Source organism: Nycticebus coucang, chromosome 21, assembly GCF_027406575.1.
Source record: "Nycticebus coucang isolate mNycCou1 chromosome 21, mNycCou1.pri, whole genome shotgun sequence".
Taxonomy (NCBI): domain Eukaryota; kingdom Metazoa; phylum Chordata; class Mammalia; order Primates; family Lorisidae; genus Nycticebus; species Nycticebus coucang.
Window position 1 is genome coordinate 41,513,171 of NC_069800.1, and position 25,364 is coordinate 41,538,534.

General features: G+C 42.1%; 1 protein-coding gene across 3 annotated transcripts in view; it reads right to left on the reverse strand.

Moving 5' to 3' along the window:
• The window catches only part of PIGU (phosphatidylinositol glycan anchor biosynthesis class U), a 100,766-nt gene extending 75,707 nt beyond the window's left edge, over nucleotides 1–25,059 (reverse strand). For 2 of the 3 annotated variants that reach the window (XM_053574389.1, XM_053574388.1), the window contains exons 1-4: nucleotides 24,352–25,059; nucleotides 15,266–15,330; nucleotides 6,974–7,033; nucleotides 5,783–5,845 (exon numbers count right to left, since the gene is read on the reverse strand). In XM_053574389.1, the coding sequence (XP_053430364.1) occupies nucleotides 5,783–5,845; nucleotides 6,974–7,033; nucleotides 15,266–15,330; nucleotides 24,352–24,481 (318 nt within the window). In that variant the 5' untranslated portion in view covers nucleotides 24,482–25,059. Of the gene's footprint in view, nucleotides 1–5,782; nucleotides 5,846–6,973; nucleotides 7,034–8,816; nucleotides 8,999–15,265; nucleotides 15,331–24,351 lie in introns of those variants that run through there. The other variant, XM_053574390.1, reaches the window with a different exon arrangement.
• Nucleotides 25,060–25,364: the final 305 nt, after the last annotated feature.

A 25,364-nucleotide genomic window follows, 5' to 3' on the forward strand; every position in this document is an offset into this window, starting at 1 on the left:
ATCACATTAAGAGGATGCAGGGGTTTTTTTTGTTTTTGTTTTTTTGTAGAGACAGAGTCTCACTTTACCTTCAGTAGAGTGCCATGATGTCACAGGACTCACAGCAACCTCCAGCTCTTGGGCTTCAGCGATTCTCCTGCCTCAGCCTCCCGAGCAGCTGGGACTACAGGCACCCGCCACAACGCCCGGCTATTTTTTGGTTGCAGTTCAGCCGGGGCTGGGTTTGAACCCGCCACCCTCGCTATAAGGGGCCGGCGCCCTACTCACTGAGCCACAGGCACCACCCCAGGATGCAGGTTTTTATCATAGTGAGCTACTAAGGCACCAGCAGCTCTCTTAACATGAACTCTGAGTTCCAAACAGGAAGCACCGTATCACCACAGGACAAATATGAACTAACATTACTTTCGTCAAGTAAGATAGATGTAAAAAGTCATGAAAACCAAGGAGTCAAATTCAATCAACATTCATAGCCCACAAGCTAACAGCTGGAGATGGGGTAGGAGTGGGGGTCCCTCCCTGCATCATAGTTTCCCACAATACACTTGGGTGTAGACATAGTTTCATTACCAGAGATAAAAAGTCTCAAATCCCAGCAAGATTAATTTATTTTCAGATTGTACAACATGGACCCTTTCTGACAAAATACAGAAGCTGACATTCTATCTAAATCAACAATAGTTATATTAGTATCCTCAAAATTTGCCATTTAGAAAGTTAATTTTCTTTTTTTTTTCTTTTTTTGTAGAGACAGAGTCTCACTTTATGGCCCTCAGTAGAGTGCCATGGCATCACACAGCTCACAACAACCTCCAACTCCTGGGCTTAAGCGATTCTCTTGCCTCAGCCTCCCGAGTAGCTGGGACTACAGGCACCCACCACAACACCCGGCTATTTTTTGGTTGCTGTTCAGCCAGGGCCTGGTTTGAACCCGCCACCCTCGGTATATGGGGCCGGCGTCCTACCGACTGAGCCACAGGCGCCGCCCTAGAAAGTTAATTTTCAATGCAACATAAATAAAACTCTTGTTCTGACCAAGAAATCTAACCTATAATAGTCTGAACTCTGAAGATGGAGAAACAAAAATATTCCAAATTTTGATTCAGTCTTGATAGTAACAATGTCTTAAAAACACGGTATTGACAATTCCTTTGGGTTTTTTTTCTCCCTCTTGAAATCAGACAAAAAAAAAATTTATACATGTTTCCATATAAACTCAGAAATAACAATGAATTAAAATGATTTGTGCTTGAAATTAAAGGTGTCTTTCCTATGAAGCCTTACTTTGTTAGGAAACTAACTGAAACTTAGCTTTCCCATAAGCTCCCCCTCAGATTAAAAACTGTTTTAACTGGGAGGTGTGGGAGGTGTATTTATGACAGTTGAACAGGAAAAAAAAAAAAAGGAATACATGTGACACTAGCATCTCTACTCAACTTTCATTAAAATACCATTCAGTTTTACATTTTGTTTTTCATTTTTTTCCAGTTTTACATTTTGGTTGAAAAGAGCGGGATGACTGTGTTTTTAAATGAAAGGTACCAATCCACCCTAGATTTAATTATCTATATCATACATATCACATATCTATCTCATGTATATGTGTGGATGTATACACAGATTTATTTTTTTCCCCAGTGTTTAAAAATTTGAAACCACTTGGGAGGTGCCTGTGGCTCAGTGGGTAGGGCACCGGCCCCATATACCAATGGTGGCACGTTCGAACATCACCCCAGCCAAACTGCAACGAAAAATAGCTGGGCATTGTGGCAGGCGCCTGTAGTCCCAGCTACTCGGGAGGCTGAGGCAGGAGAATCACCTAAGCCAGGAGTTGGAGATTGAGCTATAATGCCAGGGCACTCTATTGCGGGTAATAAAGTGAGACTCTGTCTCTAAAAAAAAAAAAATTTTTGAAACTACAGAAAAGTTGAAAGAATAATTCAATACCTAGATCCACCAATTATTAACATTTTGCCACATTTGCTTATCCCTACACATAGACATGCCCACAAATTTTTTTCCAAACCATTTGAAAGCAAACTACATTGCAGCTCACTTTACAATTGCCAAATTGTGGAAACAAACTAAATGCCCACCAATCCAGGAATGGATTAACAAGCTATGAGTATATGTACCAAGGAATACTATACAGCCTCTAAAAATGATGATGACTTTACGTCTTTGTATTAATTTGGATGGAGTTGAAATACATTCTTCTTAGTAAAGCATCACAAGAATGGAGAAGCGGGCAGCGCCTGTGGCTCAAGGAGTAGGGCACCGGTCCCATATGCCAGAGGTGGCGGGTTCAAACCCAGCCCTGGCCAAAAACCGAAAAAAAAAAAAGAATGGAGAAGCAAGAATCCAATGTACTCAATTCTGATATGAGGACAATTGATTTTATTTATTTATTTTTTTTTTTTTTTTTGAGACAGAGTCTCAAGTTGTCGCCCTGGGTAGAGTGTCATGGTGTCACAGCTCACAGCAACCTCTAACTCTTGGGCTTGAGCGAGTCTCTTGCCTCAGCCTCCCAAGTACCTGGGATTACAGGTGCCTGCCACAACGCCTGGCTATTTTTTTGGTTGTAATTGTCATTGTTGTTTAGCAGGCCCAGGCTGGATTTGAACGCACCTGCTCCAGTGTATGTGGCTGGCATCTTAGCCGCTTGAGCTACAGGCGCCAAGCTGACAATTGATTTTAGTACATGGTGAGGGGAAGGGGAAAGAGGGAAGGAGGGAGGGACACCTCTTAGGGACAGAACATTATTAATAAAGGGACTTCACCCTGCAAACACAAGCAGTACAACCTGGCTTGTACCAGGTTGTACCCTCAATGATTCCCCAACAATAAAAAAAAAGTCTTGGCGCCTGTACTCAAACAGCTAGGGCACCAGCCACATACACCAGAGCTGGCAGGTTCGAATCCAGCCCAGACCCACCAAACAACAATGACAACTATAACCAAAAAATAGTTGGGCATTGTGGTGGGTGCCTATAGGCCCAGTTACTTGGGAGACTGAGGCAAGAGAATCGCTTAAGCCTAAGAGTTGGAGGTTGCTGTGAGCTGTGACTCTACCCAGGGCGACAGCTTGAGACTCTGCCTCAAAAAAAAAAAAAAAGAAAGAAAGAAAGCAAACTACAGATACCATGACACTTCATCTCTAATTATTTTAGCATATGTAACTTCGAACAAAGACTACATATATCTCTATTTATCTCAGAGAAGAAAATAGTCACTGCTAATTTATCTCTGAACTCCAGAGCTTATGAATCTGATGTCCAGTTATTTCATCTGTAGCCCTCAAGGGAATCCTGTTATTTCCCTTCAGCCCCTAAAATTTTCAAGTTATGCTCCATTAGTTTAACACGTAATACATACACACCTTGATCTTAGCGATACTAAGTCTCTAAAATGTAATACTTAAACCTGCAGGGTAGAAGTCAAAGACTCTTTGAGTCCGTACAACAGCTACGATATCTCAGGAAAAAAAAGATATATGCACATACACATTCAACTTTCATACCATTTTATGGGTTTTATAGACCCATTAAGCCTATGAATGAACCCAAGTTAAGGACCTTCAGTGTAGACATCTTAAAAAATCTGAGATCTAGGCTCGGCGCCTGTGGCTCAAGTGGCTAAGGCGCCAGCCACATACATCTGAGCTGGCGGGTTCGAATCCAGTCCTGGCCCGCCAAACAACAATGACAGCTGCAACCAAAAAAATAGCTAGGCATTGTGGCAGGCACCTGTAGTCCCAGCTACTTGGAGGCAGAAGCAGGAGAATAGCTTGAGCCCAGGAGTTGGAGGTTGCTGTGAGCTGTGATGCCACGCACTCTACCCAGGGCAATAGCTTGAAGCTCTGTCTCAAAAAAAAAAAAACAAACAAAAAACAAAAAACAAATCTGAGATCTAAAATTCTAAAATTCACCAGCTTTATTTGTTACTTAGGACCAGTGATGCAAAAAGGCAGACTGCTATTTCTAGTTCTATTACTTGGTAACAAAGGGGAAAATGAACTACAAACAGACAATGCCAGGGAGATGAAGCCTTGTCTCACCCCAGCCTAAATCCTCTCAGTGGCTCCCAGCCAATCAAGGAAGACTTAACCCAATATTTTTTATATAACTACATGGATAAGTACACATGGTTAATCTGTTAATTTCCTCAGAACCCAGGAAAAGGAGAATCATCCCACTATGCAACTCTATTTGGCTTTTACATATGGATTAAGACTAAAGTTTACATCAGGCATATGGCACACATAGGCCTGACCTTGTGAATTAAAAGCTTTATTCCAATGAATCCCCAACAATAAAGAAAAATAAATAAATAAAAGCTTTATTCATTTTTGTGTGAAAAGAAAAAGTGGTGAAAGGGATGAAAGATTTTTAAGGTTCCTCATCAATGTAACTGTTGTTTAACTCCTACTCCAGAAAGTCTGAACCTGCACAGGTCTGTGGATATTAACAGTTATTAATAAGCTACACTGAGTACACTGACCTTTCTATATCTATTAGTAAAACTGTCTTGTAAGTTTGAGTCTGGTCATTCCAGGGCTGGCTGAAGAGACCAAAAGTTTCACCCCCACTTCTTAGCATTTTAAAGCAGTTGGATGGAGGGAGCGGGAGGACAGTGGCTCATGCCTGTAATCTTAGCACTCTGGGAGGAAGGGGCAGGTGGATTGCTTAAGGTCAGGAGTTGGAGAGACCAGCCTGAGCAAGAGTAAGAACCTCTCTCTACTTGAAAAAAAAAAAAAACCACTACCTGAGGATAGTGGTAGGTGCCTGTAGTCCCAGCTATTCAGGAGGCTGAGGCACGAAGATTGCTCAGCCTAAGACTTTGAGGTAGCTGGGCAAGAGAGATGAATAGAACCTTCTCTAAACAAGACAGACAAATGGTTAAACAAACATGAAAAAATGCTCAGAGAAATGCAAAGCTACCCTGAGATATCACCTAACCCCAGGGAGAATGGCCCACATCACAAAGTCTCAAAGCTGCAGATGCTGGCCTGGATGTGGAGAGAAAGAAACACTTTTACACTGCTAGTGGGACTGCAAACTAATACAACTTTTTTGGAAGGAAGTATGGAGAATCCTCAAATTAGATGTCCCATTTGATCCTACAATCCCATTACTAGCCATCTACCCAGAAGAAAAGAAATCCTTTTATCATAAGGACATCTGCACTAGACTGTTTATCGCAGCTCAATTTACAATCGCCAAAATGTGGAAACAGCCTAAATGGCCACCAACCCGGAAATGGATTAACAAGCTGTAGTATATGTATACCATGGAATACTATTCAGCCACTAAAAAAGATGGAGCCTTTACATCTTTTGTATTAACCTGGATGGAGGTGGAACACATCCTTCTTAATAAAGCATCACAAGAATGGAGAGGAAAGAATCCAATGTACTCTATTGTAATATGAAGGCAGCAGATGAGCTAATACAAGATGAGGGGTAAGGGAATGAGAAGTGGGGAGAGAGCAGGAGGGTGGGGCATGGGGGTTTCAGTATATGGCACACCTCTTGGGGACGGGATACAATTATAAGGACTTTATCTAAAAAGAAAAAAAAAGAGTTTAAGGTTGCTGTGAGCTATGATGACGCCACAGCACTCTATAAGCATGGACAGAGTGAGACTGTCTCAAGAAATAAAATAAAAAAATAAATAAAATAAAATAAAGTGGTTGAATCCTTGAGACCTTTGATTCTTTGTAATAACAAAGACCAGCAGGTTACCAAATCCCACCAGCTTTGTCCCAACCACTAACTACTTACCACAACTTTATTGAAGTCCTGGATTGCAAAATATAGGGCAATAGCAGTGAGTGCATCAGTTATCTGTCAAGAGAAAAGAAATCAATAGGAAATAGAACCCATTTAGTATAAGAGTAATGCAGTGCTGCCAGGGCTTGGAGTTCTGAGAAGGTAGTAGACTACCTAAACTCTGACAGTCGGGCAGAAGTTCAACCCTCAGTTAAGCTCCCAAAGATAGGGTCCATTCAGAGGGGTCAGACTGGAAAACCCTGAGGATTAGAACCACATCTAGGCTCACTGCAGTCTGGTATCCCACATTTGCTCCAGAATTGCAAGTTACTTAAGTTTCCTGTAAAATGGGAATAATATTCAATGCTTTGCAGTCATGATGAATGCCAAGTGCCTAGCACAGAGCAAGCCCTTAATAAAAAGCAGCCACTATCACTACTGAGGAAGACCTCAGTGGACTTCCCAGGTATTTCTTGTCCCAAATTTTCAACCCTATGCAAGTGTTCGAAACTTCCATGCTCTCAAAACATAGGCCTGTCTTCTCTATTTTGAAGATTCTTGTCCCCTGAGGGTCTCATCATTTCTACATCATCTTCCATAATGACTCACAGAATCTCTTGGCAGAACACTCAAGAAATTCAGGATGCCCCTCTACACTAGCACCACAATTAAAGCCAATCACCGAATCCTGACACTAAAAAATTCAAGACTATATAGTCGGAAACCAAATTCTAAGAGTAAGAAATTGAAACTGGTCAGACATCAGAGGCTATTCCTCACAGTCCCGCAATACTGCCACAGTTTCAAGAATTCAAATTAAAGATACAGGTTTCTGCTTTTATTTTCTGAAAAACTCCTGAGTTCCTAAGACAATTTTTTTCTTAAAAACAAAGACAAAAAGGGGAGGTGCCTATAGCTCAAGGAGTAGGGCATCGGTCCCATATACCAGAGGTGGCAGGTTCAAACCTGGCCCCTGAAAAAAAAAAAAAACAAGACAAAAAGTCAGCGTGGTGGTATGCATCTGTAGTCTCAGCTACTTGGGAGGCTGAGGTAGAAGGACTGCTTGAACCTAGGAGTTTAAAGCCATCTTGGGCAACGAGGCCAGACCCTATCTCAGGGGGGGAAAAAAAAAAAGAAGACAACAACAAACTAAAATTTAAAAATAAAAAATATATATATTGACTTTATGTGAAACTTACTTACCATAAATACCAATTCAGCATAATCAATTAGGAAATGAAAGAGGTATATTACTAATGGAGTCTGTAGGAGAAAAACAAACACATAAAAAATTAAGTTAAATCTTACTAAGTTTCCAGATAAGGGGCAGAGGAAAAACTATTCTGTCAGCAAAAATATTTTTCTTTCCTAGAAAACTTGTTCTATGCTAGTTGGCCAGTGTGTATATGAGGGAGAATAATCACTGGATTATTTTGTGTCACTATGATTATCTGTTAAATTGAGTAAAAGGAATAAACAAATTCTGACACGTTATATATCTGTTGAAGAACTGTTAACGCACTAAAGGTATGTTGTAAATTTTAGTTCCAACATGTATGATGTAGCCAAAAGGAACTCCATAGTGGACCAAGATTGCTGAACTCATAAAATGAACTAGGAAATATTTTCACTTCTTCTACTCTCTGGTAGTTTTATTTCCTCCTCAAAGATTTGAGAAAATTCACTTGCTGTGAAGCCATCTTGGCCTGGTTTTCTTTCTTTTGTTTTGTTTTTTAATTTTTTGAGATAGTCTTATTTTGTCGCCCTTGGTAGAATGCTATGGCATCATAGCTCACAGCAACCTCAAACTCTTGGGCTTAAGGGAGCCTCTTGCGTCAGCCTCTGGAGTAGCTGGGACTATGGGGGCCCACCACAACGCTCAGCCATTTTTAGAGACAGGGTCTTGCTTTTGCTCAGGCTGGTCTCGAACTCTTGAACTCAAGCAATCTACTTGCCTCAGCCTCCCAGAGTGCTGGGATTACAAGTGTGAGTCACTGTCCCCCTTCCCCCCTGGTGTTGTTTTGTTTTGTTCTGTTTGAGACAGAGTCTCACTCTGTCACCCCTGGCTAGGGTGCAGTGGTGGTGTCATCCATAGCTCACAGCAACCTCAAACTCTTGGGCTCAAGCAATCTTGCCTACAGGTGCCTGCCACAACACCCAGCTAATTTTTGTATTTCGATACAGACAGGATCTCACTTGCCTAATTTTTTTTATTTTTAGTAGAGATGGGGGTCTTGCTCTTGCTCAGCCTAGTCTTGAACTCTCAAGCTCCAGCAGTCCTCTCATCTCAGCTTCCCAGAGTGCTAGGATTACAGACAAGAGCCACCACACCCAGCCAGGTTTAGGTTTTCCCAGCCCTGCCTAGGTTTTCTTTGAAAGAAGATTTTAAATTATAGATTCAATTTCTTTCATGGATAAAACATTATTCAGATTTGCTGATTTTCATTTGTCAGTTTACATAAGTTGTATTTTTCTAGGAATCCATCTATTTCATATAAATTTTCAAGTTTATTCACATAAAGTTCATGCTCTAATTTTTTTATATTTAAGGCAATAAATTTTTCTGAGAATGACTTTAGCAGCATCACACAAGTTTTGATATATACATATATATATACATATATATATATATATAACTCAAGTGAAAATATATTCTAATTTCCATTGTCATTTCTTCTTTAATTGAGACTACTACATAGCACTCTGGGAGGCCAAAGCAGGAGGATCCCCTGAGCTTGGAGTTTCAGATCAGCCTGAGCAAAAGTGAGACCTTGTCTCTAAAAATAGCTGTGGTGGGCGCCTGTATTCCCAACTACTTGGGACCCTGAGGCACAAACCCTTGAGCCCAAGAGTTAGAGGTTGCTGTGAGCTTCACAGCCACAGTACTTTACTGAGGTGACCAAGTGAGACTCTGTCTCAAACAAACAAACAAAAAAAAATAGAAAAAATTATCCAAGTGTTGTGGGGCGCAACGGTGGTCCCATCTACTTGGAAGGCTGAGACAGGAGGATGGCTTGAGCTCAGTTTTTCTGAAATGAGGACTCACTATGTTGCCTGGACTGGTCTTGAACTCCTGGGCTCAAGTTGATCCTCATGCCTCAGCCTCTGGAGCAGCTAGGATACAGGCATGAGCTACCACACCTGGCTTTGTCTTCATTTCTGTTTTTTCTTTCTCTCTCTCTTCTGTATTCTTTTCTGTAGATCTTCTCTGTGGTTATGCCTTCATTTCTGAAAGATATTTTCCCTTAGTATAGAATTCTATGTTAGCAAATGTTTTCTTTCAGCACCATGAAGATGCCTTTCAACTGTTAGATTCCATCATTTTGGTTTAGAAATTAGTTTCCATCGTCCTGCTCTTTAAAGATAATTACCCTCCTCTAGCTGTTTTTAACCTTTTTTCATTTTGAGCAATTTTATTTTGAATTTATGTTCAAAATCACCTACATTTTTCTTTGAATTTATCTTGCTTGAGTTTATAGAGCTTCTTAAATTAATATCTTTAGCAAACTTTGGGAAAAATTTCAAACACTAATCTCTTCAAAATAATAGTTGTTTTTTCTCCCATTCTGAAATTCCACTGGTATATACATCAGATCCTCCTAACATGTCTTACAGATCTCTTATGGTTTTTTCTGTGTTTTGTATCCTTTTCTCACCAAGCTTCAGTCTAGGTCAGCAGTTCTCAACCTGTGGGTCCTCGTATTAAAGGGCCGCGGCATTAGGAAGGTTGAGAACCACTGGTCTAGGTATTTTCTACAGTCTAGCTTCTGTCTAGCTTTGTGAAATCTGCTCAATTCATCTGCATTCTTAATTTTTTTTCAGACAGATTCTCTGTTTCCCAGGCTAGCGTGCCATAAATCAGCCTAGTTTCACAGCAACCTCAAACTCTTTGGTTCAAGCTATTCTTTTGCCTCAACCTCCTGAGTAGCTGGGACAACAGGCGCCTACCATAACACCTGCCTGGCTAATTTTTTCTATTTTTAATAGAGACAGTGTCTCACTCGTGTGCAGCACTGTCTTAAACTTCTGCCTCAGCCTCCCAGAGTGCTAGGATTACGGGCATCAGCCACCACACCCAGCCTGCATTCTGAATTTATTATGTTTTACAGTTCTAGAATTTCCATTTAATTCATTTTTATATATTCTAATTCTCTGGCAAAATTTTCTATCTTTTCATCTACTCTTTGAATTTTTTTTCAGGCTAGTGAAGTGAACATTTTTTGAACATATTAATCACTTTTTTAAAAACATAGGCGGGTCTCATTATGTTGTCTGGGCTGGTCTCAAATTCCTGGCCTCAAGTGGTCCTCCTGCCTCAGCCTCCCAAGTAGCTGGAATTATAGTCACATGCCTAGGCAAGATATTAATCATTGACCATAGTTATTTTAAAGTCCAAGTTTAATAACTCCAATATATAAATCACCTGTGAATCTATTTATTGCTTTTTTTCCCCTGACTTACTATGCTTGGTAATTTCTGATTAAATAATGGATATTGTATCTAAAAAATGATAGAGACTCTGGATTAGGCTATTTTCTTCAGGTTTCAGTGAGCCCATGCTGGTGACTCAGAGAACCTCTTCCCAACCCCCAACCACATGTACAATGTGGCAGATGGATCAGTTGAGCTCCGGAGTTCAGAGACCATGTGGAGCAAGAGTGAGACGCCCCTCTCTACTAAAAATAGAAAAAACTAACTGGGCATTTTTTGCCTATAGTCTCAGCTACTCAGGAGGCTGCGGCACCTCAGTTATTTCAAAGGCTGAGCCAAGAGGATAGATTGAGCCCAGGAATTTGAGGTTGTTGTGAGCTATGATGCCACAGCACTCTACTGAGGGTGATAGAGTAAGACTCTCTCTCAAAAAATAAAATAAAATAAAATAAAATAAAATAAAACCAGGTTCCATCTGTGCAGCTTGGGACAAGTTGTTTTCCCTTCTAAACCATAGTTTCTCAGCTATAAAATGGGAATAGGAACCACTGCACCAGGGTCTTGTAAAGATTAGGCAAAGTGTATAAAGGACTTAGCACAGTGCCTAATGTATAGCAACCCTCAATATGTCAGTTACCTGATATTAATTTTTTACCTCTCCAGAGGCTTCAACTTTGCCTTTCAAATATGTAAAAGGGACCAGGGACAGTGGCTCATGCCTGTAATCCTAGCACTTGGGAGGCCAAGGTGGGTGGATTGCCTAAGCTCATGGGTTCGAGACCAGCCTGAGCCAGAGTGAGACCTAGCCTCTAAAAATAGCAGGGCATTGTGGCACATAGCTGTAGTCCCAGCTACTCGGAAGGCTGAGGCAAGAGAATCGCTTAAGCTAAAGAGTGTGAGGTTGCTGTGAGAGCTGTGATGCCACGGCACTCTACCCAGGGCAACAAAGCGAGACCATGTCTCAAAAAAAAAAAAAAAAATATGTAAAAGGATTACAACTATCTACTAATAAATTCTTTTCTTCATGTGTCCTTGTAAGTAAGAAGTAGTAACAGGATATTTATATTACTAATAGCCTCCTTTCAAGGTATTTTGATGCTTCTGATAGTTTAGAATGGCTCTAAACAGGTCTCAGAAATATTGTAACAAATAGTTCTAAAAAAGCCTATCAGCAAATGGCTTGGTTTCCATAATGAACATATACATGGTAATTATTAATAGCTTAATTAAATTATGTACCATATTATTATAGAGAAGCATATGCTCATATAATTTGTCTTTAGACTATATCCCTTTGAATGACCATTCCCAGCTTTGACAGGGTATGAGTGGATAAACTCACAATTTATTGTTAGACTTGGGTAAACACAGAAAACACAAAAGTCTGTTGAAGGCAGTCAAAATCTAATCTGTGGTTGCTAAATTCCTTTCTTCTCTCCTGTGCAGATTTTTCTTCTCCACTTTCACATATTCTAACCTTTCCCTAAGAACTAGATAATAAAATCTGCTGAAGATTAAGAAAGAAACAATAATGCAAAGCCATAATAAACTTTCTCTTCGGGGCGGCACCTGTGGCTCAGTGAGTAGGGCACCGGCACATATACCAAGGGTGGTGGGTTCGAACCCGGCCCCGACCAAACTGCCACAAAAAAATAGCTGGGTATTCTGGCGGGCACCTGTAGTACCAGCTATTCAGGAGGCTGAGGCAAGAGAATCGCCTAAGCCCAAGAGCTGGAGGTTCTGTAAGCTGTGATGCCACAGCATTCTACTGAGAGTGATAAAGTGAAACTGTCTCTAAAAAAAAAAAAAAAAACTTTCGGTTTAGCACCTGTGCTCAGTGGTTAGGGTGCTGGCCACATACACCGAGGCAGGTGGGTTCGAACCTGGCCTGGGCCTGCTAAACAACAATGACAACTGCAACAAAAAACTAGCCAGGCATTGTGGCAGGTGGTTGTAGTTCCAGCTACTTTGGAGGCTGAGGCAAGAGAATCACTTAAGTACAAGAATTTGAGGTTGCTGTGAGCTATGACGCCACGGCACTCTACCGAGGGCGACATAGTGAAACTCTGTCTCCAAAAAGAAAAAGGTGTTTTTTCATTTGGCATGACTTCATTTTATTTATTCATCTTTTATTATTTAGAGAAACTATATTAAAATATTAAAATATAGGTAGCTCTTGATTTATGAGCACCAGGCTTATAAGAACAATTACCCATATTCAGTAATGGGGAACAAGGGACTCTGAGTTTGAAGCTGTCCCACTGTATCTGGGATAAGCAATTGTTCTTGCCCTTCCATTCACAGTTCTTTTTTTTTTTTTTTTTGGTAGAGACAAGAGTCTCTCTTTATCGCCCTTGGTTGAATGCTGTGGCGTTACAGAGCTCACAGCAAATTCTTGGGCTTAGACGATTCTCTTGTCTCAGCCTCCCAAGTAGCTGGGACTACAGGCGCCCGCCACAACACCCAGCCATTATTTTGTTGCAGTTTGGCTGGGGCCAGGTATGAACCCGCCACCCTCAGTATATGGGGCCAGCATTCTACTCACTGAGCCATAGGCGCCGCCCTCATTCACAGTTCTTAAATATTAACGTCCAAAGGGGTTATCTCATGCAGGTAGAATTAACATGCTCTGGTGGCTAGAAATTACTACCCCATGCCTTCATTCCCATTTACACACATACCCCCTTGATGAGGAGTAAGAATGTGTTCTAGGTTCCTTCATTGTAACTCTGAAGGTAACTCAGAGAAACAAAATTTTAAATGATGGTTAAGTAGCTAGACAAAGCTCTTCCACTATTCACTCAGCGTATTCTTTCTGAGAGGTTTATTTTGCATCTTCCCCTCTCTTCAAAGCTTGCCTCCCCACTTCTCCCTTTCAGCAAACAGCCTCATTTCTTATATCACTGAGAAAAGACACTAAATGAGAACCACCTTATTTTGCCATTATCCAGTCAACAACTTCTTTTATCTATACCTATATTCTCTACCTCTCTCATATTAATAATGGATGAGTTCCCTTTCTTCCAATCTAAAGCCAAATCCTCCTGCAAACAGGATGGGATTGCATTCCTTTCTGCCTCCCCAAGGACACTACTCATGCAAGTATCTTCTCTATTTTACATAATCAATTTCACTATCCAGATACAGGATTATTTCCATCAGCAACCAAATATGCAGATCCTCATATTTTGAAAATCCTCACAAGCACTCTGGGAGGCCCAGGCAGAAGGGTCCCTCAGGATCAATAGTACAAGCAAAGACAGAAAATATGGTGCTGGGCGGTACCTGTGGCTCAGTGAGTAGGGCACAGGCCCCATATACCAACGGTAGCGGGTTCAAACCAGGCCCCGGCCAAACTGCAACCAAAAAATAGCCGGGCGTTGTGGCGGGCACCTGTGGTCCCAGCTACTCAAGAGGCTGAGGCAAGAGAATCACCTAAGCCCAAGAGTTGGAGGTTGCTGTGAGTTGTATGACGCCATGGCACTCTACCGAGGGCAGTAAAGTGAAATTCTGTCTCTGCAAAAAAAAAAAAAGAAGAAAAGAAAATATGGTGCTGTGGCACAATGAAAGTATGTCAAAAATTTCTCAAGGGCTTCTTACTCGGTCTAGAAAACATACCACACAAGGCATACAGCACACTGAGCTCTCGGGACTAGTGGGCTGCGCTTTGGCATGTCCACATATACCTTCTTCCCAATAATTGAGTCGTGTGCTTATTAAAAGTCTCTTAAATCGTTCTTGTTTCTACCAGCAGTTCTTATTATTGTGATTCAATAAGGTATTAATACTTGGTACAGAGATAATAAAATACATATGCAATAGTTTTTGAATAGCTTTTGAAACACTAGACAGAAGAGCAAAAAAACCAACTATTCTCAAAGTATATTCAAATTTATATATGAGGGAGATAACCATAAATATTAGGGGATAAATTATCAAATTAGAAGACTTCTACTTTAAAATAATACGGTTAGCTGGGCAAGGTGGTTCATGCCTAAAATCCCAGCACTCTTGAGAGGCCAATGTGTATGGATTGCTTGAGTTCAAGATTTGAGATCAGCCTGAGCCAAGAGCAAGACCCTATCTCTACTAAAAATAGAAAAAATTAGCTGGGTGTTGGGGTACCTATAATCCCATCTACTTGAGAGGCTGAGGCTAGAATACCACTTGAACCCAGGAGTTTGAAGTTGCGGTGAGCTAGGTGAAGCCACAGCACTCTAGCTTATTTATTTATAAATAAATAAACAGGGCAGAACACAATTATAAGAGGGACTGTATCTACCCTGTTTTCCCGAAAATAAGACATCCTCCGAAAATAAGACCTACTTACAGGAAAGATAAGACGTCCCCTGAAAATAAGACTTAACGCATCTTTGGGAGCACACCTTAAAATAAGACACTGTCTTATTTTCGGGGAAACAGTGTAACAAATGCAATCAGTATAACATAATTCTTTGTACCCTCAATGAATCCCAAACAATAAAAAAGTCACCTATAATAAATAAAATAAGATGATATGCCCAATAAAAATAAGGACTAGAAAATATGTGGTTGATGTGGTGAGGGAGGTCTGTAGGACTTTGTATAACCCTCCAAGGTATGGGGATTTTTTTTTTTTTTTTTTTTTTTTGAGACAGAGTCTTAAGCTGTCGCCCTGGGTAGAATACCAGGGTGTCGTAGCCCACAGCAACCTCCAACTCTTGGGCTCAAGTGATCCTCTTGTCCCAGTTTTTCTATTTTTAGTAAACACGGGGTGGGGGGTGTCTCACTTTTGCTCAGGCTAGTCTTGAACTTGTGAGCTCAAACAATCCACCCCCCTTGGCTTCCCAGAGTGCTAGGATTACAGGCATGAGCCACCACGCCTGGCCCAAATTACAATCTTAATCTGGATCATTTCCACCGCAATTGTAAAATCTCTTATGCAGAGGACATCTAAAAAAGGTTTGTTTCTAAATATAACTTTCAAAAATAGATCTTCTTAAATGTTTGTACAAAACAGAGGTTAGGTTTGGTATCTATGACTGTAAACTACCTGTAGTACCCAGAAAAGAAAAGAACACTTACTTCATGAAATACTGCTCCAGCATATGGAGATACTCCTAAATCCAAGAGTGAAAGGCCTTCAACCACTGAAAAATAAGACACCCAAATTTACTCAGACTTCGGAGGCATAAGCAGGCACCTATAAACTAAAGTGCTAGATACCCTCAGGTCCAAGAAAAGCCTTAGAGTTTATCAAACCCCTTTTACCTCATCACCAGCAAGTGGCTTTAAGTCTTGATTTGAATTATTTCCAATGATGGGGAACTCTCTTCCATTCAGAGCATCTTTTCCATTGTGGGGTAGCATTCATTATGAGAATGTTGTATGTTAAACTATAAGCTTCCCTCTATTTCCTTATAATGTCCACCCACTCTAAAAATTGTTTCACTTATGTATAACCTGTCCATTCCAAAACTGAGTAATATAACAAATTAGAAGATGGTGAGAAATGTTGCCATAGTGAGGGAAATGCAGCCACCCTATTAGGGTGATATTAGAAAAACTAGTGGGGTGTCGTGACGGGCGCCTGTAGTCACAGCTACTTGAGAGACTGAGGCAACAGGATGGCTTGAGCCCAAGAGACTAAGGTTGCTGTGAGCTGTGATACCTCAGTACTCTAGGCTGGGGCAACAAAGTGAGACCCCGTCTCAAAAAAAAAAAAAGAAAGAAAGAAAGGGAGAAGAAAAAAAAACAACTTTGACTTGGTCTGCAGTACATTTGGGAACATCTGAGCTATAAGAGAACCCAAATTCTCTTTAGAATCTAATAGTGAATTTACTCTATGTAGAAAAAAATAATCAGGCCTGCTAGATTCGAAATACATAACAAGAGTCCAATAATATTACACTGAAAACATTTTAAAGTCAGTTTGGAACCAGCCAAGGTAGCTCATCCTGTAAATTCCAGCTACTCAGGATGCTAAGGTGGAAGAATCACTTGAGGCCAGGAATTTGAGACCAGCCTGGGCATCGCAGTGAGACTCCAGCTCTAAAAAATAAACAAATTAGCCAGGCATAGTGGCACAGGCCTATAGCTCCAGCTACTTGAGAAGCTAAGTCAGGAAGATCCTTTGAGCCCAGGATTCCAGGCTTCAGTGAGCTATGATCATGCCATTGTACTCCAATTGGGTAACAGAGTAAGACCCCATCTCTAAAAAAAAAAAAAAAAAAAATTAAAAATAAAATAAAATAAATAGAGTCAGTTAGAAATGCATATTTAGGGGAACAAAACAAAAACTCAAAAAAAAGAAAACCAAAGAACCCGTAAGTTAAGGCATTCTTTTTCCTGGAGTACCCTCCACAGTAGAACCCATGAAAGTACACCAGAGCGACTCAGTTACATTTCTTACATGAGAGTCTTATCCAACAACTACTATTTCAGAATAGATGATCTAATAGCTAATTAATTATGGCCAACTATTCTAAAACATAAGTTGGGTTATTTGGGAGATTTTCTTGTTTTCTTTGTTTTGTTTTGTTTGAATAAAACCTCTCCACTCTTAACTGCCAACTATCCCCTAAATCCAGAATTCTCATTTAGTTACTTTGTTATTCTCTTCCAGCCAGTGATAATAAAAGCATATTATCCAGCATAAGACAAACATTATCTATTAATTTCCTACATCAAGAAGGACATGGCTCGGCACCCATAGCACAGTGGTTATGGTGCCAGGCACATACACCGAGGGTGGTGGGTTTGAACATGGCCCGGGCCAGCTAAACGACAATGACAACTGCAACAAAAAATAGCCAGATGTTGTGGCGGGTGCCTGTAATCCCAGCTACTTGGGAAGCTAAGGCAAGAGAATCGCTTAAGCCCAAGAGTTTGAGGATGCTGTGAGGTGTGATGCCACAGCACTCTAAGGAGGGCAGTATAGTGAGACTCTGTCTCAAAAAAAAATAAAAAAAAAGAAGCAGTAATATCCTTATATCCCTACCCTCTAGCTGAGAGGGCCAAAGAAGCAGTGAACCACCATCAGTGAACCAGCAACCAGATTTTGGTTTCTAAATAACATAACTGAGGTTCTAGGAAATAATAATAAAAAGTAGGACAGAGGTATGACAAAAAAACAAAGGGGTCAACCTAGAAGGGGTAACAATGACCAAAACTGGAATAATCTGAGCAAGAAAATGAATGTAGGCCGGGCGTGACCCTAGCACTCTGGGACACTGAGGTGGGTGGATTGCTTGAGCTCGGGAGTTTGAGACCAACCTGATCAAGAGCAAGACCCCATCTCTACTAAAAATTGAAAAACTATCTGGGCATTGTAGGGGGCACCTATAGTCCTAGCTACTCAGGAAGAAATGCATATTTAGGGGAAGAGAGGCAAGAGAATGGCAAGAGAATGGCTTGAGCCCAGGAGTTTGAGGTTGCTGCAAGCTATGACACCACAGCACTCTACTAGGGTGATAGAGTGAGACTCTGTCTCAAAAAAAGAAAAAAACAGAAAATGAATATAGTATAGAATATAATCCAGAGACTAAAATATCCATAAATCTATACTGATGTAAATGATTGAAAGGACAATTTTTTTTTTGAGAGCCTCAAGCTGTTGCCCTCGGTAGAGTACTGTGGCATCACAGCTCACAGCAACCTCAAACTCTTGGGCTTAAGTGATTCTCTTGCCTCAGCCTCCCAAGTAGTGGGACTACAGCCGCCTTCCACAATGCCTGGTTATTTTTTGGTTGTAGTTGTCATTGTTGTTTGGCAGGCCCAGGCTGGGTTTGAAACTGCCCTTCTGTGTATGTGTCTGGCGCCCTAGCTGCTGTGCTACAGGTGCCGAGCTGGACAACTCTTTCTTACAGAAGAATTTCAATTATTAAATGAAGAAGGTATGAGGGAAATAGAAAAAAAAAACACCATTAGAACACCATAGTAACGATCACTGCAGGCAAGATTAACCTGTAAGGCCAGGCACAGTGGATCAGGCCTGTAATCCTTGTGTGACCCAGGCCTGTGGATTGCTTGAGATCAAGAGTTTGAGTCTAACCTGAGCAAGAGTGAGACCCCATCTTTACTAAAAGTAGAAAAAACTAGCCGGGTGTTGTGGCAGAAATCAGTAGTCTCAGCTACTTGGGAGGCTGAAGCAAGAGAATCCCTTGAACCCAAGAGTTTGAGGTTGTTGTGAGCTATGACACCAAGGCACTGTAGCCTGGGCAACAGAGTGAGGCTCTGTCTCAAAAAAAAAAAAAAAAAATTAACCTATATATCCAAAAATAAGTGACCAAAAATTTAAAGAGAAACAGGATAGCCCCAAAGAATGTCTGATAAAATGTTTATTATTTACAAGGGGAAAATAATAACTTCACAGTGGACAGACACTACCTCAACCAAGAGATTAAGGCTAACATTACCTTTTTTTTTTTTTTGAGACAGAGTCTTACTCCATTGTCCAACTGGGATGCAGTGGTATGATCATAGCTCACCACAGCCTTGAACTTCTTGAACTCAAGCAATCCTCCCACCTCAGCCTCTTGAGTAGCTAGTACTATAGGCACATGTCACCAGTCCTGCCTAATTTTTTTTACTTTTTGTAGAGATGGAGTCTTATGGGCGGCACCTATGGCTCAGTGGGTAGGGCACTGGCCCCATATACCAAAGGTGGCAGGTTCAAGCCCGGCCCCAGCCAAACTGCAACAACAACAACAACAACAAAAAAGCCAGGCATTGTGGCGGGTGCTTGTAGTGCCAGCTACTCAGGAGACTGAGGCAAGAGAATCGCCTAAGCCCAGGACTTGGAGGTTGCTGGAGGTTGCTGTGAGCTGTGATACTACAGCACTCTACCAAGGGCGACAAAATGAGACTCTGTCTCTAAAAAAAAAAGCGATAGAGTCTCACTATGTTGCTAGGCTGATCTTGAATTCTTAGCCTCAAGTGATCCTCCTGCCTAAGATTCCCAAAGTGCTGGGATTGTAACCATAAACCACCAAGCGTGGCCAAAACATTTTAATCAGTACCCCCTGGTCTAATCACTGAAAGGGTCACATGACCTGGTCATATTACCATATCCATTATCTCAGTCAAACCATGAGAAGACAAACTCAAATTTTAGGGACATTCTACTAAATACCTGACCAGTACTCTTTAGAAGTGTCAAGGCAGCCGGGCAAGGTGGCTCACGCCTATAATCCTAGAACTCTGGGAGGCCGAGGCGGGTGGATTGCTTGCACTCATGTTCGAGACCAGCCTGAGAAAAAAGTGAGACCCTTTCTCTACTAAAAATAGAAAAATGGGGGCAACAGGATCACTTGAGCCCAGGAGTTGGAAGTTACTGTGAGCTATGATGACACCACAACACTTTACCCAGGACAACAGCTTGAGACTCTGTCTCAAAAAAAAAAAAGGAAGTGTCAAGGCCATAAAAGACAATGAAAAACTAAGGAACTGCTACGGATAGAATACTAAGGAGACATAACAACTAAACGCAATATGGAATCTTGAATAAGATCCTAGAACAGAAAAAAAACGAGTAAATAAGATAATAAAATCTGAGTAACATCTATGGTATTTTATCAATATTATTATCTTAATTTTGGTCACTGTACCATGATTACATAGGATGTTAACATTGAGGGAAACGAGGTGAATGATATATAGATCTCTTTGTATTATCTTTGCAAATATTCTGTAGGGCTAAAATTATTTCAGGCTTGGGGTGGTGGCTCACACCTGTAATCCTAGAACTTTGGGAGGCTGAGGTAGGAGGATCACTTGAGGCCAGGAGTTCAAGACCAGCTTGGGCAATATAGCAAGACCCTGTTTCTAAAAAAAAAAAAAAAAAAAAATTGAGGCTGGGGGGATGGCTCACACCTATAATCCTAGCACTCTGAGAGACTAAGGCAGGTAGATTTCCTGAGCTCAGGAGTTTGAGACCAGCCTGCACAAGACTGAGACCCCCATCTCTGCTAAAAATAGAAAAACTATCTGGGGTGGTACCTGTGGCTCAAAGGAGTAGGGCACCAGCCCCATATGCTGGAGGTGGTGGGTTCAAACCCAGCCCCAGCCAAAAACTGCAATAAATAAATAAAATAAGTAAAGCTGCTAAGAACCTTTTTAAAAAAAGAAGAAAAGAAAAACTACCTGGGCATTGCAGTGGGCACCTATAGTCCCAGCTACTCAAGAGGTTGAGGCAGGAGGATGGCCTGAACCAGAAGTGTGAGGTTGCTGTGAGCTAGGTTGATGCCATAGCATTCTAGCCTGGGGCAACAGAGTTAAGACTCTGTCTCCAAAAAATAAATAATTAATTAAAATAAAATAAGTACCGGGGTGGCGCCTGTGGCTCAAGGAGTAGGGCGCCAGTCCCACATGCCGGAGGTGGTGGGTTCAGACCCAGCCCCGGCCAAAAAACCACAAAAAAAATAAAATAAAATAAGTACCATACTACAGCCAATCAAAATCTATTTGGGCTGGGTGAGTGGCTCACACCTCTAATCCCAGCACTTGGGAGGCCGAGGCAGGTGGATTGTCGGAGCTTACAGGTTCAAGATCAGCCTGAGCCAGAACAAGACCTCATCTCTTAAAAAAAAAAATAGTCGGGCATTGTTGCAGGCACTTGTAGTCCCAAATACTTGGGAGGCTGAGGCAAGAGTATCACTTGAGCCCAAGAGTTTGAGGTTGCTGTGAGCTGTGATGCCATGGCACTCTACCAAGTGAGACTCTGTCTCAAAAAAACAAAATCCATTTGGATCCCGGGCCCTTCACCCAAAGAACTGGTCACTCAAAAAACTCAAAATGTGAAGGCCAGGCATGGTAGCTCACAGCTGTAATCCCAGCACTATAGGAGGCAAAGGCAGGAGGATTGTTTGACTGAGGCCAGGAGTTTAAGACCAGCCTGAGCAAGAGTGGGACTTCATCTCTACAAAAAATAAGTTAGGTATGGTGGCACATGCCTATAGCGCCAGTGGGCACCTATAGTCCCACTATAGGAGTATTGCTTGAGCCCAGGAGTCTGAGGTTATAGCCCAGGTAGCAGAACAAGACTGTCTCAAAAATAACAAAACAACAACAACAAAATTCATGTGAAACCAGGACTCCTGCTCTAGTATTTTTAAATGCCTCCCTTTGGGGTTTAATGCAGTCAACTGATTTTGCGGGCAAGGAATGAGGGTCTTTCAAAATTCTATGTTCAAGCAATCCTCCAACCTCAGCCTCCCAAATAGCTAGGACTATAGGTGTGTGCCATCGCATCTGTCTTCAATCAGTTGCTTTAAAAAAATTTCCCATTTAAGGTACACTTTGAAGATTAGTGATGCTTACAGAGATTGTACTCTCCTTTCAAAAATGGGACAAATAATCATCCTTACTTAATCAGATCTATATGATAGGCAATTCACAAATCTCTCTCTAGCCCTGGCATTGGCCTCAAGGTTTAGAACTAAAACTTTGAATATCATACTATTACCTTATACACACATGAAACACCCTTCTACCCTGAGTCAGTTATTTCAGCCCACGTCACCACTGTTCTTCCTACTAACTAAACTTAAAACCTAAGAATTAGCTTTTTTGGCTTTCATTAGGCTGCTGCAGGACACACAGTATAACTTCCTATCTTACAGATAATAAAACAAGGTGGATTGTGCCTGTAGTTCCAGCTATTCAGAGGCTGAGGCAAGAGAATCTCTTGAGCCCAGGTGTTTGAGGTTGCTGTGAGCTATGATGACACTATGGCACTCCACCCATGATGGCACCATGGCACTCTACCCAGGGTGACAGATTAAGACTCTTTCTCAAAAGAAAAAAAGAAAAGAAAACTGACCTTAAAGGTCACACAGCTAGTAAGTGGCAGAGCCAGAGAAAGAGATTCCAGACCCTGTGCTCTTATGCAAGACACAACGTTGTCTTATGTAGATCATTCTGTCCATCCACTAAGTAACCAGATCTTATGCTTTCTTTGCTTCCATATTTATTTAACAGCAACTACATATCGATTCTATGCTAGGCAAAAAAGAATTCAGGAATGAATAAAACAGAGTCCTTCAAGGAGTTCATAGCACAGTGGAAAAAACAGATATAAACAAGTAGGAGGGCCTAATCCCTAGGGTCTTCTGATATCCAAAAGAAAGCAGGGACCAAGTGGCTTCAATTCAGTCCAACAAATAACCATATGTGAACATATCAAATCCAAATTCTTGCCATCTCACACGTGAATTACTACTATATTACCATTCACCAACTGGAGACCCTGGAAAAACTATTTAACTCTCTAAACCTGTTCCTGTGCTATAAAAGGTGAGGACGCCATCTATCACACAGAATTACTGTGAGACTAAATGAGAAAAGGTATGTATATAAAAGTCTTGCTACAGTCTTTGATATATAGTATTTTTAGAAATCGTAACACTACTTATTCATAAAGGGCATTTATTTATGTCATTCCCCATTCCAAAATGTTTATAGGATAACATCAAAACTCTAGCATTGGGGGTGTTGGACCCTCATCCTGGCCACTCCCACCAAGTCCTCCTAGAAAAAACAAAACAAAACTCTAGCATTTAAAAGACATAAAAGGGGGGCGGCGCCTGTGGCTCAGTCGGTAAGGCGCCGGCCCCATATACCGAGGGTGGCGGGTTCAAACCCGGCCCCCGCTGAACTGCAACCAAAAAATAGCCGGGCGTTGTGGCGGGCACCTGTAGTCCCAGCTACTCGGGAGGCTGAAGCAAGAGAATGGCTTAAGCCCAGGAGTTGGAGGTTGCTGTAAGTGTGTGATGCCATGGCACTCTACCGAGGGCCATAAAGTGAGACTCTGTCTCTACAAAAAAAAAAAAAAAAAAGACACAAAAGGGACTTCTAGAGAGGTAGTAATATTGTTTCTAGATCTTGGTACTGGCCTTAGGAGTGTATAATTCACTGAGGCCAGGCACAGTGGCTAACACTTATAATGCCAGCATTCTGGGAGGCCAAGGAGGGAAGATCGCTTGAGCTCAGGAATTGGAGCCCAGCCTTTCTCCACTAAAAATAGAAAAAAAAACTAGCCTAGCATGGTAGGGGGCACCTGCAGTCTCAGCTACTCAGGAGGCTGAGGCAAGAGGATGGCTTGAGCCCAAGAGTTTGAGGTTGCTCTGAGCTATGATGACAGCACTCTACCCCGGCTGACAGAGTGAGACTGTCTCAAACTATTAATAATAACTTAAAAAAAATAAAAATTTACTGAGCTCTACACTTACTTTATGTACACTGCATGTATACTGTACTTGGTTAAAAACTTTTAGAAAAAAAATCATCAAACTCTGGCTCCAAACTAACCTCCATCCCATTACTCCCCTACTTTGCACCTTTCACATCCTTGAACATTTCTTGATGCCATTTACCTTCTGCTGCCTGGAACTCCCCTTTTCTCTAACCTCCCTTTCCAATCTCTAGGTCCTTCAAGGGTCAGCTCAAATCCCACATTTTCAGGAAACTGGAAAAGGAGAGGACAGTTTCGTCAAGGTCAGAACATCAAGAAGAAACACGGTGGCCAGAGAAAGTACACTTTTTATAAATTATCGTAACTCTTTGTTTGATTCTCTCAGTAACCTGTGGCTTCTTCAGCCCAAGTGTGTCTCGCTGTAGGCACTAGAGTATAAAACAATGTTTGATGAAGAACTTACAGAAACAATAAGGAACAGTCGGGAAAACTGCATGGCAAGTCACAGACTGAAAAGAGCATCTGAGCACACTAGGAGACACTCCTCGCTTAAAGAAGATTGGTCCCCTCTTTCTGGCCCTCTCACACACCCTTTCCTACTCCACGGGTCACGATCCCACGCCAAATCCCAATCCCCTCTGCAAACCCCACTTCACACAGCACCCACTCCTCTTATCTCAACCCTTCCAAGGACCACACCCCTCCGCTGAACTAAATGGGACACGCCCCCCGCCCCCAGATTCCCACCCCCCCCAGGTGGTCCGGCCCCCAGGGCCCAAACATCCGGACTCTTATCCCAAGTCCCTTCCCCTCAACAGCCCCGCCCTCCCGTCCCGCCCTCCCGCCCTCTCCCAGGACCCCGCGAGCTGCCCAGTTCTGAGAGAGCCGCGCGCTTGTGCTCACTTCCCCTGCCTCCCATTCACAGAGGCCGGGACAGCGCGGGCGGGGTCTGACCGCGTACTCAAGCCGGTGGTCTCACCTCTCTTCCAAGAGCTCAGTGGGGACACCACCTCCACCCGCTCAGAAATGAACTCGGCCAGACTGGAGCGGAACAAGGCCGCCCGCACTGTCACCGCCACCACCAGCACCAGGGCCAAGGGAGCCGCCATGATAGCCGAGGCGGGCGCGCAGGCGGGAAGGAAGGACGAGGCGGAAGAGCCTCGCGACCTGCGCGGCACCCTCGGTAGTCCCGCGGGCGGGCGCGCGCCGCTCGGGCAGTGGAGCGGCCGGGCGTGGGGACTACCGCTCCCAGGAAGCCTTGCGGCGAGCCGGGCGTGGAGAGGCGCCCCGCTGAGAGCCGGAGGAAGGCGGCGGTCTGCTTGGGGCTGGGAGCGGGTTTGAAAGGAATGTTAATTCCACTCGTGCGTGCGTGTGCGCGTGTGTAAAAGATGTTAATTTATTCTAATTTTTGTTTTTAAAGAGTGCTATGTATGCTTTTGTTTACAATTGCTTATTGAATGCCAACTATCTGCCAGACTATATTGGGTTCTGAGGCTACAACTCTTAGGCTCACTAGCTCTCCGACCTTCAACAAGTTGCCCTCTGCCTCGGGTCCTTCATCTGAAAACGTACTGACAGTAGACTGACTAGAGACAACAGGAATGATTGAAAATTGTGCCCGCCGCTTTTGAACACAACCATTATGGAAAATTAAGTTATATATGTGGGGCTGAAGCGATCACGCAAATTAAATGATATTAACTTACAATTAAATTATTTTAAAATCAAGGAAATAGTCATACTTCTTATCTTACTACTTTTACAAAATCTGTGCTCTTGAAGTTATCCGTGTGATAAATACTATACAATGATTTGCTCCTGTCCTCTTCCCAAATGGTGTTCGGCTACCTCAGGTTGGTACCTTGAAATCCCTCCCGATGAAAGTGTTTACACCACAGAAATCAGTAAACACTACAAATCCGGGGTGTAGGATTTGGAGAGTCCATTGATAAGCGTCAAGCAGCACACTACTTCATTAGTTAATGTGTGAAA